We start from the raw sequence: 19420 nt of genomic DNA, 5'->3' as shown, positions 1-19420 counted from the left end.
CACCCTACCCTAGTTACATGCCCCCCCAGCCCCCCGCACCGCCCGTGCCACCTTGGTCGCACCCTGCCCCGACCCCCCGGCCCCCCGTGCCATCCGTGCAGCCCCCGGCCGCACACCCCCACTCTCCACAACCCCCTCTACCCTCCCACGCCCGCGCACCCCCTGGCCCCCCAGCCCCCTACGCTGCCCATGCCATCTCCGACTGTGCACCCCTTGGCCCCCCGACTCCCTACGCCATGCATGCCATCCCCAGCTACGCACCCCCCTTGTCCCCTCGCACCACCTGTTCTGCCCTCGACCGCGCACCCCCACCTCCCGCAACCCCCTTCGCCCTCCCCCAACCGTGCACCCCCTAGCCCCTTGCGCAGCCCGTGCCATCCCCGACCGCACGCCCCCACCCCCCGCAAACCCCATTGTGCCCCCTCTTCCCTGCCCATGCCACCCCCCCCCCCCCCGCCAGCCCCGTGCCACCCCCCCCCCATACCAAAAGAAAAAAAAGAAGAAATCGCCGATTGATCCGACGATTTTTGAAATCGCTAGTGTAGCCGACGATTTCACCCCGATCATGTCAGCACCGTGGTAGCTGTGAAATCACTGATTGAACTAACGATTTTGAGGTGGATGATAGTTTTGAAAATAAGTTGAGGGAGAAGGTATTTTTGGAATTAAAGAATAAAAAAATAATAAGAAAATCCCCTCAGAGACCTTTCTATGATCTCTTCAAAGTATCATGTTATTACAAATGATTTTTTTATTATTTTTTATTCTTTAATTCCAAAAATACCTCCTCTCCCAACTTATTTTCAAAACTACCATCCACCTCGAAATCACTGGTGCAGGTTCAACCGACGATTTCACGACCACCTCGGCACTGACATGGTCGGAGTGAAATCACTGGCTGCACTGATGATTTTTTCTCTTTTTTTTTGGTGGGGGTGGGTGGCACGGGGCCGGCGGGGGGGGGGGGGGTGTGTGACCGGGGGAGGGCAGAGGGGGTTGTGGGGGGTGGGGGTGTGTGGCCCGAGGCATTACGGGCGATGCGGGGGATCGGGGGGTGGCGGCCGAGGATGGCACCGGTGGTGTGGGGGTTCGGGGGGCCAGGGATCGAGCGATCGAGGGCAGCACAAGCGGTGCGGGGGATCGTGGGACATGTGGCCAGAGGAGGGCGGAGGGTAGAGGCACATCGGCCGAGGGGTGGGAGGAAGGGATGGGAGAAACGAAGGGGAAAAAAATAGAAAAATAAAAAATAAAAAATAAAAAAATAAAATATTAATTTTATAAATAAAAATACTAATTCTAAAATAAAATTTTAAAATACTAAGAAAATTGTAATTTTAAAATATAATTTTGATCTTTTTAATAATAATAAAATAATATTAAATTTAAAAAAAATTAATAATAAAAAAATATTATTATTTTCTTAAAAAATAAATGAATAAAAATTAATTATTTTGTTAATTAAATATTATTTTTTGATCAATAATTAATTATTATTATTTGATTAAATATTTTTTGTAATAAAATATTTAAATAATAATGAATTTAATTTAAATAAAAATAATAAGTATTAAACAATATAATAATAATAAGTATTAAACAATAATAATAATATTTTATTTATTTACATGTTTATTTATGTTTTTAAAATATTTATAATGAGTCAACCTTTCAAAGGGCGACTTCTAGAAAAAAATATTTTTTAATATTTTTATTTATTTATTTATATTTTTTAATAAATAATTTATTTTAAAAATAATTTTAAAAAATAATATTTAAAAAATAATTTTAAAAAATATATTTTATTTATTTATTTATATATTTTATTTTTTTTGATTTCTTTCTCCTCCCTCTGTGGCTCCGCGCCGAGCATGCACCGTCATCCCCATTGGCACAGATCAGAAAGTTATCTTAGAATCATGATTGCCGCTGTACTTTAGCGACGTCAAATTATTACTAATCAAATAATAATAACTTATTATTAATCAAATTACTGGTTTGATACTGCTTCTATTTTCAAGCTCCTTCATGGCAATCTTGGGCTTTTTTTCGCCTTTATTCTCATTAAGCATCGCTTAGCTCATTGCATCTTAGTGACGTCAGAATGACAGGCCATATATAGGATATTAAATATTCTCCCCTGCCATAGATTCTTAAATAACTTTTTTTCTCTAATTTAATTTATAGATTAGACTTATCTTCTTAACTTGATTTAATTCTCATTAAAATTCCTTCGGGTGGTGATTTCAATGACCCCTGCTACGGGCTGTGGCGTGCGGGGGAAGGAGAAGGAAAGGAAAAGAAAAATGATAGAATTATTTCTTTAAAGATGCAAAGATGAAAGAAACATACACTAATCAGAAGATCACTACAACATTAGAATATATTTTCATAAGTCTTTCTACAGTAGCAGCAACAATAGTCTCTTTATCTATGTTTGTAAATGCATACCTATAGCACTATTGGAGCATTTGGTGACACAATTTGGATCACTGGTGATCCAAATCCTGAGGTAATCTAAATGAGGGGTGGCAATACTGTAGGTAGAAAATATTATAAAATATTATTAATAATAATAAAATAATAATAATAAAAGAAGAGAAAAAAGTTTCTTTGCGCAGGGTACCTATTTGCAGATTTTGATACAGGAAGTCAGGACATATAAGATTTTTTCAGATGGATGTTCGGGAGCCAAATGATTTGAGATTCCTATAAAATTTAAAACCCTACTTACAAATCAAAATTTAAAACTCCACTTACCAGTCAAGTTAAGAACTTACACAAAAAATTTGAGAATTTTTTGAAGCCTCTGGAAATAGGAATCACAGTTTCTCTAAAGACTATGCAGGGTACCTATTTGCAAGTTTTGATACAGGAAGTCAGGACGTGTAAGGTTCTTTCAGATGGGTTTTCGAGAGTCAAATAGTTTTAAATTTTTATGAAATTTAAAATCCCACTTACCAGTTAAGTTAAAAATTTATATAAAAAAATTTAAAATTTTTTGAAGTCTCTGAAAATAGGAATCATAGTTTCTCTGAGGACTGCATAGGGTACCTATTTGCAGGTTTTGATGCAGGAAGTCAGGACGTGTAAGGTTCTTCTAGATGGATTTTTGGGAGCCAAATAGTTTCAGATTCCTATGAAATTTAAAACTCTACTTACTAGTTAAGTCAAGAACCTACACAAGATTTGAGAATTTTTTGAAGTTTTTGAATATAGGAATTGTAGTTTTTCTGAGGACTACATAGGGTATCTGTTTACAGATTTTGATGCAAGAAAAAAAAATACAGCGGAGAGCTATGTCATATCTTTAAAATCTAAAAAAAAATAAAAATACAAAATACTTGTTGTGAATACAATATTTTCAGGATGGATATGATATGAATGCAATGACCTATGTGTGGAGAAAGACTGTCTAAGAACCCATATGTGGCCTATGTATGGAGAATATGAGAACTCTATGTGTGGTCTGTCATTCTGACATCACCAAGATGCATTGGACTGGATAATTAGTAATTAAATATTATTATTTTATTATTAAAAAAATATCATTATATGATTAACAAAAATATTATTTTTCAGTAATAAATATTATTATTTGATTAATAATTAATTAGAGGGGTGGCGGTGGTGCCGCATGGGTCGACCGTCGGCAGAGGGAGATCGGCGGGGGGGTGTTGGGAGGAAGGTCAAGGAGAAAACGAGAGAAAAAAAGAAAAAAAGAAAAAGGCTAGACTTGCCTTCTCAACTTAATTTAATCTCTGATCCCGCGCATGCTACCCCCTATGCCGGCACCCCATCTATCCGTAATTTGAAAAAAAATGATAAAATTTAAAATATATATTTTTTAAAAATAATTTGAAAAAAAATTAGTAGGTGGGTGCAGAGGAGCGGCAGTCGGGCGGCAACCTCTCCTCCATGTTCTCTCACATTTTTATAAAATTATTTTTTTAAAAATAATATTTCATCATTATTTTAAAATTTTAATTATTTTTATTCCAATAAAATAATTTATTTTTAAATATTTTTAAATTTTTTATTTTTAAAACGTATGATTCGTTAATAATTCGATAATATTTTATTTTTAAATATTATTTTCTCTCTTTTTTTCTTTCCACCCCTTCGACCGACCTCTCTCTGCCGGCGGTCGACCCATGCAAGATTTAATGGTATAATGGTAATGGTAATTCTTTTGGTCCCTATCTTCTCTTGTCTAAGATTATATCAGGGAATTTAAAATAGAAGATATATTGTACCTTTTTTTTTTTTCAATAAAAGGTCAAAGTTACAAACTACCTAATCACAATGCTCTGTAAGAATTGGTTATATCAAAAGCTAGTTGATCTCTAATTACATCAAGGATTCCACTCTGGCAATGCTATTAGCACAATCATTTGCTTCTCCAAAGACATGCTTCAACTATACGTCAACAACTGAACGGTTTATCGTCCCCCCGCCCCCCAACCTTTTTTTATTTTTATTTTTTGAATAATTTATTTTAAAAAATAATTAATAAATAAAAAAAAAATAATATATTATATTGCTTATCATATCTAGCATGTAAGGAAAGATTGTATTTTCAAAAAACTATGTCGGAGTGCTAGAGTGATTTATTTTAGAGTGTCTACACATGCTTATGAGTTTGTCCAAGCAATTTTTTTAAAGAGACCTTTGGTGGTTCGAATAATTTGCGGTTTTTTTGAAGATTTTATAGTTCTAAAAGTAATGTGTATTTTTTGGGAGCCACTGATCTTTTGCTTTCTTAAAATCAATTTTAATAGTAGTATATAAAAATATATATATATTTAATAAAATAAATTTTATTATTAAAAATATTAATAGAGCTTCTGTAGCTATAGAAGTCAGTCCGTGACACTATGATCCTGATCATTGAATTACATGTTGCACATAAAGGATTAGCTTATGCGACAAAGATATTGGGAGCATCCCTACATCTATTCTAAGGGAAACTTTTTAATATTTTTTTTTCTTTTTACATGATTGCTGGAGGATGATACGTGCCTTGATTTTATTTAAAATAATTTATATTTATAAAAAAATTAATAGTACTCTAGATCGGATAACAGCTTATATTATAGCCAACCATATTAGGATTATGTTATGGGATTCTGCAACTAAATTTTTAAATATTCTATTTTTTTTATTCCTATGGGTGTTTTGTACGATATATCCATTTTACCAAAACAATAACCAACAAAACTGACACATTATCATGGACAAGAGTCAGATGGGCCCACCTACCCAATTCCTAAACCTCTGGATAAAATGTTATGGTCCTTGCCATGGTCCTTCTATAAAAATGGAGATGGTCAGAAATTTTTTTTTTCCCGCGGTCCCGATCGAGCCCGAAGCCCAACCTTCTCTCCGTCTCCATTACCTTCTCTCTCTTGATCGATTCGAAGGGAGGTCGAGGAGGAGGAGAGAGTGGGGATGGGGGAGGAGCGGCGGACGCTGGTGCTGGTGAACCTCGCCGGAATCATGGAGAGGGCCGACGAGGCGCTCCTGCCGGCGGTCTACAAGGAGGTGGGGGCGGCGCTTCACGCCACACCGACGGGGCTGGGCTCCCTCACCCTCCTCCGATCCATCGTCCAGGCCGCTTGCTACCCCCTCTCCACCTACATGGCCGTCCGCTACAACCGGACCCACGTCATAGCTCTCGGTGCCTTCCTCTGGGCCGCCGCCACCTTCCTCGTCGCCCTCTCCAACACTTTCCTTCAGGTCCGTCATTCCATAAAATCGATCTTTTTATTATTATTCGCGCGTTGTTTTATTGGTTTTCTGTCCTTTTTTCGCTTCGTTTTTTGGTTTTTGTTTTAAATTTTTAGCTGAATCTAACGGGGTTGGGTTTGGCTTTGTAGATCTGAGGAATTGGAGGTTACTGTGAAGCTTAAAAGTGGAATTTGATAGGCTTTTCCGGTTTTATTTTGTGTGTTTTTTCCGGTGTTTTAGCAAGGTCCGAAATCGAGTTGTGAGTTATGGGATTTTTGGTTTGAAACTTTTGATGAGTTTATAATGTTTCAGTTGCTGATGGAGATTTTGGAAAATATGCAAAGTTATTAATGAGTGTGGCTTGGATTTTGGTGTGATCTGATTTGTCATCTGATCCGACTATTTTGAGAAGACGATCTGAGCAGATTTTCCATGAGATTAGTGGTAGTGGAGGGCTTAGGCCACCGGATCCAAGTCCGAAGCCTACGACTGACCTCTTGCGGGGTCGCAGTCCCTGCGGTACGGACTCAACCCAATTTTTAGATTTTAATTGGTCTATTTGGGTATTTTGATCTTTTCTCGTTGTTTTATGATTTGGTGGCTATATAAAGTAATCACCTTTTGTTATTTAAGTGGCTGCACACAATAAAAATTATTGCTCATTCTCTTTATATTTTTTCATTTGATATAATGAAATCTGTTGCCATCTTCGTCCGGGGACATAGACCAAAGGCCGAACCATGTAAATCACTGGATTTTATTTTCTATATGTGTTTGCCTATTGTTATTTCGGATTTCACATTAATTCATAGATAATCTTGCAACAATCTGGACTACTGAAGTTGCTAAGTCTCAGCTTCCATTCGTGGTTTAAAGACAATATTTTTTTGTGACTTTGACCACTGCTATTTCTAAAGAAAAACATCTACATTAGTTGTGTTTAGAGGATCTTTCTTTTTTTTTTTTTTGTTAATTTTGGTCAGGAGTTTGGAGAAGCATGCTTTTTGGATCACCTTCAAAGCATGGTTGAATTGGTTTTCTACATGTTTGTCTACATTTCAGCAAGTAAATGACTTAACATCGTTCCATTAAGTGGGCTTCACTTGCTTTTGATTGTAAGGCAGCTGCTGAACTAATCTTTTTATCTGTTCTTTCATGTTTAAACCTTTCGCGTTCCATTAATGATTCGATATGGTCCTGATTCTTAATCTAGAAGTGGCCCAAGTAATTTTACCTTTAATGCCTTTCTTCTTGACCTTGCTCATTTAATGAAGCAATCTAATGCCTTATATGTTTATGATCTCTCTGGTTTTGAATCTGAAATAAGATGTGGTCTCTCTAGAGACAACCGATAAAATTGGAATTTGTACTAGGATCTGATGCATAATTCATATAGTTGATAGGATTTTTGTTGTGCAGGTAGCAATCTCAAGAGCCTTGAATGGTATTGGACTAGCCCTGGTGGTACCGGCCATCCAGTCCCTTATAGCTGACTCTACTGATGACAGCACTCGTGGTATTGCTTTCGGATGGCTACAACTTACTGGTAATATTGGTTCCATCCTGGGCAACTTCTTCGCTCTCCTGCTGGCATCGACATCAATCATGGGAATTGCTGGTTGGAGAATTGCTTTCCATCTAGTCGCCATAATAAGTGTGGCTGTAGGAATCTTTGTCCGGCTATTTGCAGTAGACCCCCATTTTTCCTCCAATGCTGTTTCGAGTAATGACCTTATTTCACGCAAGTGTGTATGGGCAGAAGTGAAGGACCTTATCAAGGAAGCCAAAGCTGTTATGAGAATCCCATCATTTCAGATTATAGTGGCTCAGGGTGTCACTGGATCATTCCCATGGTCAGCCCTGTCATTTGCACCCATGTGGCTGGAGATTATTGGGTTCTCGCACAAAGTAACTGGATTACTCATGACATTGTTCTCAGTTGCAACTTCGCTTGGAGCACTGTTTGGAGGAAAGATGGGGGATTTTCTTGCCAGACACTTTCCAAACTCTGGTAGGATAGTTCTATCACAAATAAGCTCTGGCTCTGCCATTCCACTCGCAGCCGTGCTGTTGTTGGTCTTACCTGATGACCCCTCCACGGGACTTGCCCATGCCATTGTGTTGTTCATCATGGGATTGAGCATGTCTTGGAATGTTTCAGCTACAAACAGGTACGTTACTTATTTTATTTCTAATTTGCCATGTCTTACTGCATTCTTTTCTTCCTAAATTCATAACAAAATTAGTGGATCAGAACAGAACTGTGCCAACGATATAGTGAATATGATGATCAGGTTGAAACAGTAAATACCATTTGACGTGGACAATCATATAGAATGGTTCAAGGTACCAAATCAGATAAAAATTGGCGCACATTTTATGGTCTCTCACCGATACACAAAATTCGAACTCTTAGCTAACAATGATTTCCTTTTTTAATGGTCAGTTCTTATTCCCCATACAATTTTCAGCAAATAAGACCAAACTGTAACTATTTCTATTACCAGGAGAACCCACTTATAGATCTCGTTTTTTAAAAATTATTTGTAAGGTTTTCTTGAAAGGGTAAACCTTCGTTGACAGTATGAAATTATTATTAGCTTCATTGACAATATTATGTTCTTTAAAGAATAAAGGGATGAGACCACATAAATTCCCAAGCATTACTAATATGCAAGCTGAGCTTGTCTCTGTTGCTAAATTAGCAACATTTTTGTCAGTCTATTTCTGTAACTCCTTTAATGCTATAATTTTCTAAATATCCGGGATTAGCATTGTTTTGGTGCTAGCTGCTCTTTATCTTATTGTTTTGTTTATGGTGCAAGCAGTCCTATATTTGCAGAGATTGTCCCTGAGAGATCAAGAACCAGTATCTATGCTCTGGATAGATCTTTTGAGTCCATACTTGCTTCATTTGCTCCTCCTGTTGTTGGCATATTAGCTGAGCACGTCTATGGGTACAAACCAGTTTCCAATGGATCAGGTGAGGGTACGGCTGTCGAGACAGACAAAGAGAATGCTACCTCCCTAGCCAAAGCACTTTACATTGCAATAGCAATTCCAATGTCGCTTTGTTGCTCCATCTACTCCTTTTTATACTGCACCTATCCTAGAGACAGGGAGAGGGCGCGAATGGAATCTCTGATAGCATCCGAGTTGCAGCATATGGAGTTGGAAATTCCTCTGAGAGCAGGAGGTTATTCTCAGATCCAACTTTCTGAACCAGATTTGTATAAACAAGAACCGTTTGTGCTTGATATGGTTTTTGGAGAGGAAAATATTGAGACCGATGAGAACGGTGAGAAGAAATTACTTTCTGATGACGTGGTGTTATCAGATGCAAGGGGCTAGCATATAAATCAAAGCCAACACTTTGTGTCCCATGGTGAGATATCTAAATGATTAATCCAATTCCCATGCTGATGCTTTCTAAAACAATCAGTATGATTTGTCCAAGTCCTTGCTTCTGAAAACCACATATCTGACGTTCAGGATTCAAGTAAGAAGATGGGTCGCATGCATAAGATTTCATTACAAGCAGATAGAATTTATTGTTGTTTGATAATCTGAGAGATTCATAATTTTAATTTAGAGACAGAAACCATTGATCAAGAAAAGATAAAGAATCAAAACAAAATTATGTGATGATTGTATCCTGATTGTAAGTTTAATTCCTTAAAATTCTAAAACCTTCATGTAAACTGTCCATGGACATTTCGGTCAGATTAACTTGTGATTGCACTTTCCTAGTTCGTTCTATCAGTCTGATTTGTTATGCAGCATTCCATTGGTGTGCTTCAAATTAGTGTTCACAAAATTGAATCACAATGTTAAGGCCTCATCCATAGGATTCAGCTTCCTGCTTATGCTGAGAAGATTCTACTTGCCTTGATGTTGATATTGCGCGCAAGCATACAAGCATACTAAGAAAGAGAATATGTTCCAGACTTTTCAGTGTCTCAAATTTGGTTTTGTTGAATTGACTTGGAGACAAGTTATGTCACAGCACTTTGCTAGTATAAGCGTATTAATAGCTTCAGAATTCAGATCATTGTTTCTAATTTCTCAGAGATAAATGCTGCCGCAGAAAAGCTGATTAACCTACCATTAAAAATATTCTCAAACTTTTCTCATTCAACTTTTGTTCTAAGCCATATCAACCAAGACATTCTCTCCAGGGGATAGGGAAGTAATCAACAGATGTCTTGGATCTCCTAGCTTTGAGTGTTTGGTCTAGCCACTCAAGCTAATGACATCGAACTTGTCAAAGACTTAAGTGACCTTTTAAGCTATTGGATGAATTAAAAAGGGTCACACAAATAAAATAAATAAGAAATGGATACCTGGCATCAATTGTTTTTCGCTTATCGTGCTATAATGCATCTTGCCAGCGCCAAGTTCCTCATCTGCTTGCTTGTGTGACTGTCTCGGCCATCACATGATATTGTGCTCTGCAGCCATCATATAATTAGTGTTTATCTGAGTTTTTTTTTTTTTTTTAATACAACTGGAGGTTCGAACTACTCTAGTGTGCGAACACCCCGTAAAGTTATAGAACAAAAAATCCTACAAAGCTTGCAGGAACATTTCTGTGATAACCAAGTCTAAATGGACCAGCTGTATGAATTTTAAAGTGGCCAAAAAAAAAAAAAAAACATAAATACTGGAAGAAGATCCTAGGGCAAGACAGATCCTATGACTCTATTTATAACCCCCACAACCCCCTACGTCTCTTCACCGACAAATATTGAGTCTCCTTCTCTCCCTTTTCTTTCGTTAAAGCCATGGTTTCCTATTCCTATGCCCGTTGAAAATCGAAGCAGGAGATGCTACCGAAGTTAAGATAAGGCCCCGATCCTTCCTCCTCTCTCCCTTTTCCTTCTTTCTATGGCGTTTGGCATTGTCGCCAACCACTGGTTTCATCGAAAAACCATAAAGAAAGAAGCTCCTATTTTTTCGATAAATTTCTCCTTTTTTTTGGTTGCCGGTGTTACCATCCCTTGAAGGTGAGCCTCAAGTCGAGTACCCCAATCTCCCCACGACCCTTCATGGCAAGTACTGCTGGCAAATGGTTGACGGCCAAAAATAAAGAAGAGCCCTGTATCCCTTATTTTTGGACTTTTTTTATGATTTTTCTGCCGATTCATTCTTGCCGCCAACTGTCCCCTACCCCACCGACATCGGCTGCCTACTTCTGGACCTCTAGCTGTGCCGCTGCACCCTGGCGGAGCACCAACCACCACCCTCCCAATGTTCTCCCTTGTTCAGCCAAAGAAGAAAAAGAAAAAGGAGAGAAGAAAAGAAGAGAAACAAGAAAAGAAAAAGTGAGAGAAGAGTTCTCTCTCTCCTCTCTCTAGAATTTCTCTCTACTTCCTCTTTCTTTCTCTATCTAATCCATAGACCTCAGCATGAACCTGAGATGATCTTTTTAAAAGGATCTGGAATCGCTTCGATATCCTTGCAATATGTTGCATCTCAGTCCGATCGTTGCTAGATATTTATAGAATCTGATTACTATTAACTCTTATTGAGTCATCTTGACGTGACCCCTGATAATCTTGATCGTGGATTCCTCTTTTGAGAAATATGAAGATTTTTTTTTTTAATTTCTCTCTATTTTCTCTCTTTTCACCCATTGTTTCTCTCTAAAAAGATTTATGGATCTTGTATTGAGTCATACCTTCCTCTTCTAGAGACCTATATTGACGCCACAAGAAGAGTCCGAACCACTTTGGTGCCTTACTAGTCTATCAGATCAATCACCTGATCAACGATCTCTTTTTATTATTTAATTTTATTAAATTAATTAAAAAAATTGATTATGATTTAATATTTTAAATATAAATACATGATTTTTCTAACAAAATCTAAAGATCTAGGATGAATAAGATAAATAAATCTTATGTTCTTTATTTATTTTCAAATTTTGATATTTTTTGTACATATGACCTCTTGCTGATGATTCATATTTTTCATAAATTAAATGGTCAGCATATGTGTATGAAAATTCATCATTTATTATAAAATTAATTTTATGAATATTTTTATGAAAAAACTTATTGGTGAAGTACAAATTGGATTATACTATTTAGTATTTTTTTTCCACCTACATAAGTGTATGTTCTAAGAAAATATATAAATATTTTGAAAACTCTCAGATTGCTATGACAGCCTCATTGGAGTAGGGTCAATTGACAAATGGCCTATTACCAATATGTTGGTGGATGTCTGGCTAGGACACCACCTCTCAGGATCTTTTCGATACCGCACGATGCAGCAGGAAGAAAGAAGAAATAAAATAGAAAACAATCAAAAACGTGGATCAGCCAAAAAGAGCTTGCCTTCACAGGACATGCAAACTTCACTATGAGAAAAAAAATATTATAAGAAGAGATCTCACCCTCAACCCTCGTACACCCAATTGCTCCCTCACAAAAGCTCTCTTTCTAAGAAGACCCCTTTGAACCCCTGAAGAGACCGCTGTCCGTTGTCTAGGAGCCTTGCTCCTTCTTCTCACAGTGTCCTCGCGTCTCTCTCTCTTCCTCCATGGGTTCTCGATTTTCCTGAGCTTTTCTCGGATCAATGCCACACCACCAGGCCACCACATCATCCCTGTTCATGATCAGGCCCTTTTAAAGGCCTTAAACCTGACTTAGATTAGGTTTAGGAGTCCTTATCAGGCCCAAACAAAACCTAAAAAATCTTTGGAACCATTGGATCGAAATCGGAATCAACCTACGCCCTCCGATCGCGCGTCGATCCACGGAACAATATCGTGGACCGTGAGAAATATATGGGAAATGCCCACGCGGTCCACGCAGCTTCCTGTGCACCGCTCGGTCCACGATAGACTGGGCTATCGGGCTCCCAGCGAGCATGCTGGGCCTGGGCCACGCCCGCGTGCTCGCGCACTTGGGCCTGGGCCGGCCCGCGTGTTCATGCGCTTGGGCATGGACCGCGCGCTGCGCATTGAGCCGTGCCCTGCTGTGCCCAGCCTGCGTGCTACCATGCCTGGGCCGCGTACCACCATGCGCGGCGTGCCGCCGCCGCTCCGTCGGCCGTCGGCTGTCCTCCACCGCTTCGAATTTCGTACCGACTTCTCTCATACGTATCTTCTCCATCTGAACTCCGTTTGAGGTGATCTTGATCTCATTGGACTTCATTTTTCATCGCAGATCTCACTGTGATCTCAATATGGATCGAATCTTGAGATATCAAATTTCAACAATCTCCATCTCGACTCGATATTCGGCCTCTTCCTAACTTCGAGAGCTTCTGGATCTCCTCGTCCCCATGCTCTGGGGCAATCACCTGCTGATCATGGATGGACAAACATGGGAGTTGAGCTAGGTCGCTCGATCCCATCTCCATCGTATACTGTGCTCCTCCTGACCTGAGACCTGCTCGGGGTATCATCCTGTGGTAATAGGAATCTTACTTTGCGACGTCGTTTCTCATCCTCCCGAGTCTCATGTCTCGTGCCTGATCCACCTTCACCTGGAGCTCCACCTCGCTTCGATCTCTTCTTGGCTCCTAAAGCTCCCTTTCGCATTGGGCTCTCCACTAGGTAATAATATCCTCTCCTCTCCTTCTTCTCCTTCAGAACAATCCTATCGCCACGTAGCACTTTTAGGATTTTTTCATCAGCTACCATCCTGTAGCCTCTCGAATCCAGTCTGTTCAGTGAGATAAGATTCCATCTGAAATCGGATATGTATCGGATCTCTCCCAATCTCCTCACTGCACCATCATGTGTCCTCCAGCTGACCGTCCCGATATCTCTGATTGCACAGCATGATCCATCCGGTAGATAAACAGTGCCCTCACTGTTCTTCAGGGAATCAAACTACTCCTCTCTGCAACATACATGATAGATACATGCAGAATCTAAAATTTACTATTGAGAAGAAGTAGATACCTTGTCAGATATTTCTAGGACATCTTCCTCTGAATAGCTACTGACTGTCGTTATAGTAGCCATCGTTTGATCCTTGAGTTAAGAGCAATCTCTGGCTAGATGCCCCAACTCGTCACACCGATAACACCTGATCTTGCTCAAGTCCCTTCTGGACTTGGACCGTCCTCATCGTGATCTCCTGTCGCTCTGTCTACACCTTCTACTCCTTCAGAAACCACCAAAGCTGAGCTACCACCACCTGAGCTCGAAGTCGGATTTTTCCTCCTAAGAACCTCGTTCTGGAGTATCGCCATGGTGACCTTATCCATTTTGATGATGCTCTTCTCCACTAGAAGTGCAATCACCAAGAACTCATACGAAGGAGAAAGCGACGCTAGCAAAACCAGCACCTTGATCTTCTCCTCAATATTCTCACCAATGCTGCGGAAGTCGGCGAGGATCTTCTAAAAGTGGCTGAGGTGCTCCTGCACGCTTTGTCCCTCAGTCATCCGCAGTTGATAGAACTACCACCAGAGGAAAAGAGTATTGATGAGAGACTTCATCATGTACAACTCCTCGAGCTTCGACCACAGCACCATCGAAGAAGTCTCGCTAAGCACATAGATCACCATCACATCCGTTAGGTATATGCGGATGGTACTCACCTCCTACATCTGTAGCCGTCTCCAATCCTACACCTCCATAGTGGTCGGTTTCTCCTCCAATAAGAGAGCATCGATCAACTCTTGCTAGATAAGCACATCCTTCACCCTTGCCTGCCATAAGGAGAAATTACTCTTTCTATCAAACTTATTGATCTCCATCTTGATTGATCTTGTCTTCTCCATCTTCAGTCTTGCTCACCACCACTATAATCTATGTCCTTGTATCGCCTTGCTCTGATACCACTTGTTGGTGGATGTCTGGTCAGGACACCACTTCCTAGGACCTTTTCGATATCACGTAATGTAGCAAAAAAAAATAAAACAGAAAACAATCAAATATGTGGATCAGCCAAAAAGGACTCACCTCCACAGGGCATGCAAACTTTACTATGAAAAAAAATATTACAAGAAGAGATCTCATCCTCAACCCTTGTACATCCAATTGCTCTCTCATAGAAAGTTCTTACTCACAAAAGCTCTCTTTCTAAGAAGACCCCTTTGAACCTCTAAAGGGACCGCTGTCCGCTGTCTAGGAGCCTTGCTTCTTCTTTTCACAGTGTCCTCGCATCTTTCTCTTTTCCTTCATGGGTTCTCGATTTTCCTGAGCTTTTCTCGAATCAACGCAGCACCACCAGGCCACCACGCTGTCCCTATCCACGATCAGGCCCTTTTAAAAGCCTTAAACCTAACTTAGATTAGGTTTAGGAGTCCTTATCAGGTCCAAACAAAATCCAAAAAACCCCTAAAATTGTTGGATCGAAATTGGAATCAACCCATACCTTCCAATCACATGCCGGTCCATGAAACAATGTCGTGGACCGCGAGAAACATGTGGGAAATGCCCACGCGATCCACGCAGCTTTATGTGCATCGCTCGGTCCATCGTGGATCGGGCTATCGAGCTCCCAGCGAGCATGTTGGGCCTGGGCCACGTTCGTGCGCTTGCATGCCTGGGCCTGGGCTGGCCCGTGCACTCGTGCGCCTGGGCCTGGGCCGCGTCTAGCCTGCATGCTGCCATGCCTGGGCCATGCGCCGCCGTGCACGACCGTGCCGCCGCGATGGTCCTCCGCCATTTCTGATTTCATGCCAACTTCTCTTATGCGTGTCTTCTCCGTCCGAACTCCATTTGAGATGATCTTAGTCTCGTTGGACTCCATTTTTCATCACGGACCTCGCTGTGGACTCAACATGGATCGAATCTCGAGATATCAAGTCCCAACACAATAAGTATAAAGTTGGTAATGAATATGTATTATGATATCTTGTCAATTGCCATGACGACCCTATCATGGATAAAAAGTAATCATGGCATCAATATTTGTAAATAATATTTTAAAACATAATATGAACATTTAATAAAAATAATATATGAATCATTATATTTATGAAATATTCATAATTTATGCATATATAATTGATTTATGACTTATTTTATTGTATAATCTATGAACTACTTTATTTTGTAATATCTGTTATTTTTTAAATATTATATTATTATAGAAAAATTTATGTTTGATTCGATAAAGAAGCGTAGATTTTACTTACTAAATTGATGTAGTTCATATTTTTATTTTTATTTTTTTATAGAGAAATAAGATTAGGAATGACAGAGAATTTGGATTTGAGGGTTTGCACTAGCAAGCTAGAAAATTATTGGATAATCATGAATTTATAATCAATTATTTATAAATTTTGAGATATAAGTTTGATATTTAATTTCGAATTTAGATATTCTGAATCAATTTTGATTTAATTACTTGATCAATAATAAAATTGAATCTTTAATTATATTTTAATTTTAATTAATTATGATTGATTGATTTCTATGTAAATTTTATACAACTAATAAACTACTATAAATAGACTCCAATCTTGATCCATGCAGCCCAGCCATTAAAACGGCTTAACATTTTGCATGAATATCTAGAATGAAATACTATCAAATAATAAGTATCGCATTAAATTCTTATAACATGTTTTTTCTGTAGACACAATCTTATGCTAGCCAGTTAATGTGATGTAATGCAAATGTGCATTAATGTGGAATCTCTACTTTGATATTTGAGAAAGGGTTATTACATTCCTATGGTCGTTATCTATTATCGATATTTATAAGTCAGATCTCATGCTTAGCTACGACAATATAAGGAAAAAAAACTAGAGGATCAACTAGGTCTCCCTTATTGCTTTCATGAATCTAAGTATCTAATACTAGCTCGGCATTACATGCTACTAATTACATCCAAAAGATAAATCGTTCAATTAATGCCTTAAAAAATGTGTCTCCTACAAAATTATAGCTTTGTTAGGGCACTATTTCCAACATGAGCCCCTGATCAAACATTGAAAAGAGCAGTGGGAGCACCAACAAATCAAAGTTTTGACAAGAGGTGGAAAGTCATATTGCCAAAAATTAAAAAAACAGAAAGAAAGAGAGACTAAGGGAATGACTCATAGGAAATGGTTGGGCGAAAGATGCAAAATAGAATACGGTTTTTCATTTCATTCCTAAATAAAAGAGGTCTAAAAATCTCAAACAAGCTATTTCTTTTGGTTTTCATCTCTCCTTCTCAAAGCCTTGATTAGTAATCTGGAGCAGTTGGATAAGTCTCCAATGGCCAAACTTTTATCCTATACCGAAGAAGTATTTAAGTCTTTGACTCTAAATGTTATTTAAGAGCAATGTTTGCAATATTCTTATTTTCATCTGGACTTAAAGTTCAACGATCTTTTGCCTTTGATGCCTTGTAAGTGAAAAGTTCATGGTCATAAGGAAAGCTCATTAAATAGGTAATGCTGCAGCATATTGGCAATGAACTTCACCAATTGATTTCCTTTTTTAAGGATGCGGGAGACATAGTACTTCGGCAAAGAGGAAGCCAAGATAGAGGCATTTTCAAAATGAAGGTAAGTTGAAGGTCGGTAAATCCCGAGCGAAGTGATCGCACTAGTGGAGTCCCCCTCTACTTGGACCGCTTTGAGGTGCTTTGAATGGTTATAGTAGCTTTTAGGCTGTTTCATACCATGGTTACCTCTACAACTAGGATTTATATAATGAGTGAAGAATATAGCCAGTAAGAAAGGTCTCGCCTGCCCACATCGAATGGTAAAGCTGGTGCTAGAGGTATGAACGTGGATAGATCCATCAAAATTCACTTTCCAAGGTGCCCTGGTAAGTGGGCTCCTTTGAAACAAGGGTTTGGGAAAGATAATGTGTAGATACACCACGCAAAGAACCCTAAAGACTAGGATCAGAAGAAGCCATTGTCGACAATCCTTTTTTTGCTATTAGTTGTCTATTGATCTTGAAAATAAATCATTAAAAGTTGCAAAATCCAAGATTAGACAAGTTAGTTTGTGTTGGTTAACAACTGAGCATTGAAAATTACATTGTGTCATAGGTCAAATGGGTTAAATCGGATCATAGGGGTCGACTCTATGGATTGGAAGTTTTTTACATATAAGGCAAAAGTTTCCTACATGGGAAATTTTTTGTGCACTACAGGGCAGTGTAGAAAATTCAATACGGAGTGCACCGTCTTGACCAATTGATCAACGTAGCCATCACTTTTCAATGCACATTTAATGCTTGCAGTTTCATTTTTTTTGTTTGAAATTTTGAATGATGAAAATGCTTCTCCTCTTTGAAAAAAAAATTATGACATCCTATAGCATATTATGACATTTTACGTCAAATTATGACTTCCTAGACGTATGATATCATAATATGGCTGAGGATGTCATAGTATGGAAGGGATATTTTTTGTCCAACCATTGTTCAATATGCATTTAGGCTGTTTGGCATGCAGCTATAGCTGTGGCTGTATTGAGCTGTAGCTGTGGCCTGAGCTGTGAGCTGTGGCTGTATTAGCGTAAGTGTTTGATAAAAATTAGCTATGTTAGTAAGCTGTCATATACAAAATGATACAAAAGGACGTAACCTTATTTTATTTATTTTTAACGTCACTTCAAATATTCAGTTCAATTAAATATAATAGATGTAATAAAATTAATTTTATTAAATTATAAAATAAATAAATTATAAAATAAATAAATTATAAAATAATAAAAATAAAAATCATGTGATATTTTTTAAGTTTGAATTAAGAATTAATGGAGTCATATTATTATTCATAATATTATTTTTGTAGATAAATTTTAAAAATTTTAATTCATAATAAAATAAAAATTTTTTATTACTGTGGAGCAGAGGCTGTTTACCAAAAATACATGAGTAATTTTAAAGGAGAGGAGAGAGATGGATGCGAGAAGAATAGAAGAGAGAGAAGGAAACTTAAACATTAAATACGTGAATAATTTTAGAAAAAGATAAGGGATAAATTTGAAACTAAAAAGTACGCAGCTAGCTGTAGCTTTTGAACTCTTGGGTGAGTGAGCTATCAATAAAAGTTAGCTTATGGACTATAAGCTATCCTCACCAAATATTAATATTGCTATGCTGTAATTGAAATAAGCTAAAACTATCTCAAAAGCTGCATGCCAAATACAACCATAATGCCTACGGTTCGATTTTTTTGTTTGAAATTTTGAATGATAAAAATATCTCTGCTTCTTGAAAAAGATTATAATATCCTATGTCAAATTATGACTTTCTGCACGTAGGATGTCATAACATGGTCCAGAATGTCATAATATAGAAGGAGCATTTTTGTCTAACTACTTTTTAATGTATATTTAATTTTTACAGTTTTATTTTTTTGTTTGAAAATTTTGAATGATAAAAATATTTTTTTTCTTTGAAAAAAATTATAACATTCTGTAGATGCCATAATTTTTTCTCAAAGAACAAGAGTATTTTCGTCATTCAAAATTTTAAATAAAAAAATAAAATTATAAATATTAAATATATATTAAAAATAGTGGTTATGTAGACTAATTAAATAAGATCTCGCATTCTATGTCAGATTTTCTATATTGCTCGCGGTGCACAAAAAATTTCTCTTTCCTATATTGTTGCCCTAGCTTGATCCACCCGGCCCACCTTCCTATTCCGGCCCATTGCTGCCTAACCCAGACCCAACCGGGACATTAAAGTGGAGTGCACCGTTTCAGACAACCGAAGTCGACTTCAACATCTATTGATACAACAAGCGGGATTGGTTTTTTTTAA

General features: G+C 38.2%; 1 protein-coding gene across 4 annotated transcripts; it reads left to right on the top strand.

Annotated features, from left to right (window-relative positions):
• The first annotated feature begins 5359 nt into the window (after positions 1-5359).
• Positions 5360-9183, top strand: LOC109506555 (uncharacterized). Of its 4 annotated transcripts, none has more exons than XM_019854531.2 (4): positions 5511-5736; positions 6040-6246; positions 7147-7898; positions 8556-9183. In XM_019854531.2, exons 2-4 carry the CDS (start codon positions 6160-6162, stop codon positions 9076-9078), a joined length of 1362 nt encoding a protein of 453 aa, XP_019710090.1. In that variant the 5' UTR covers positions 5511-5736; positions 6040-6159; the 3' UTR covers positions 9079-9183. The 4 variants fall into 4 exon arrangements, with proteins under 4 accessions (XP_019710088.1, XP_019710092.1, XP_019710090.1 ...); XM_019854532.2 differs by having other exon boundaries at positions 5603-5736; positions 6140-6246; XM_019854529.3 differs by lacking the exon at positions 6040-6246 and having other exon boundaries at positions 5360-5736.
• The last annotated feature ends 10237 nt before the right edge of the window (positions 9184-19420 follow it).

The sequence above is a fragment of the Elaeis guineensis genome, chromosome 13 (genome assembly GCF_000442705.2).
Source record: "Elaeis guineensis isolate ETL-2024a chromosome 13, EG11, whole genome shotgun sequence".
Taxonomy (NCBI): domain Eukaryota; kingdom Viridiplantae; phylum Streptophyta; class Magnoliopsida; order Arecales; family Arecaceae; genus Elaeis; species Elaeis guineensis.
The sequence above is the reverse complement of the archived record's forward strand: the minus strand, read 5'-3'. Positions and strand labels throughout refer to the sequence as shown.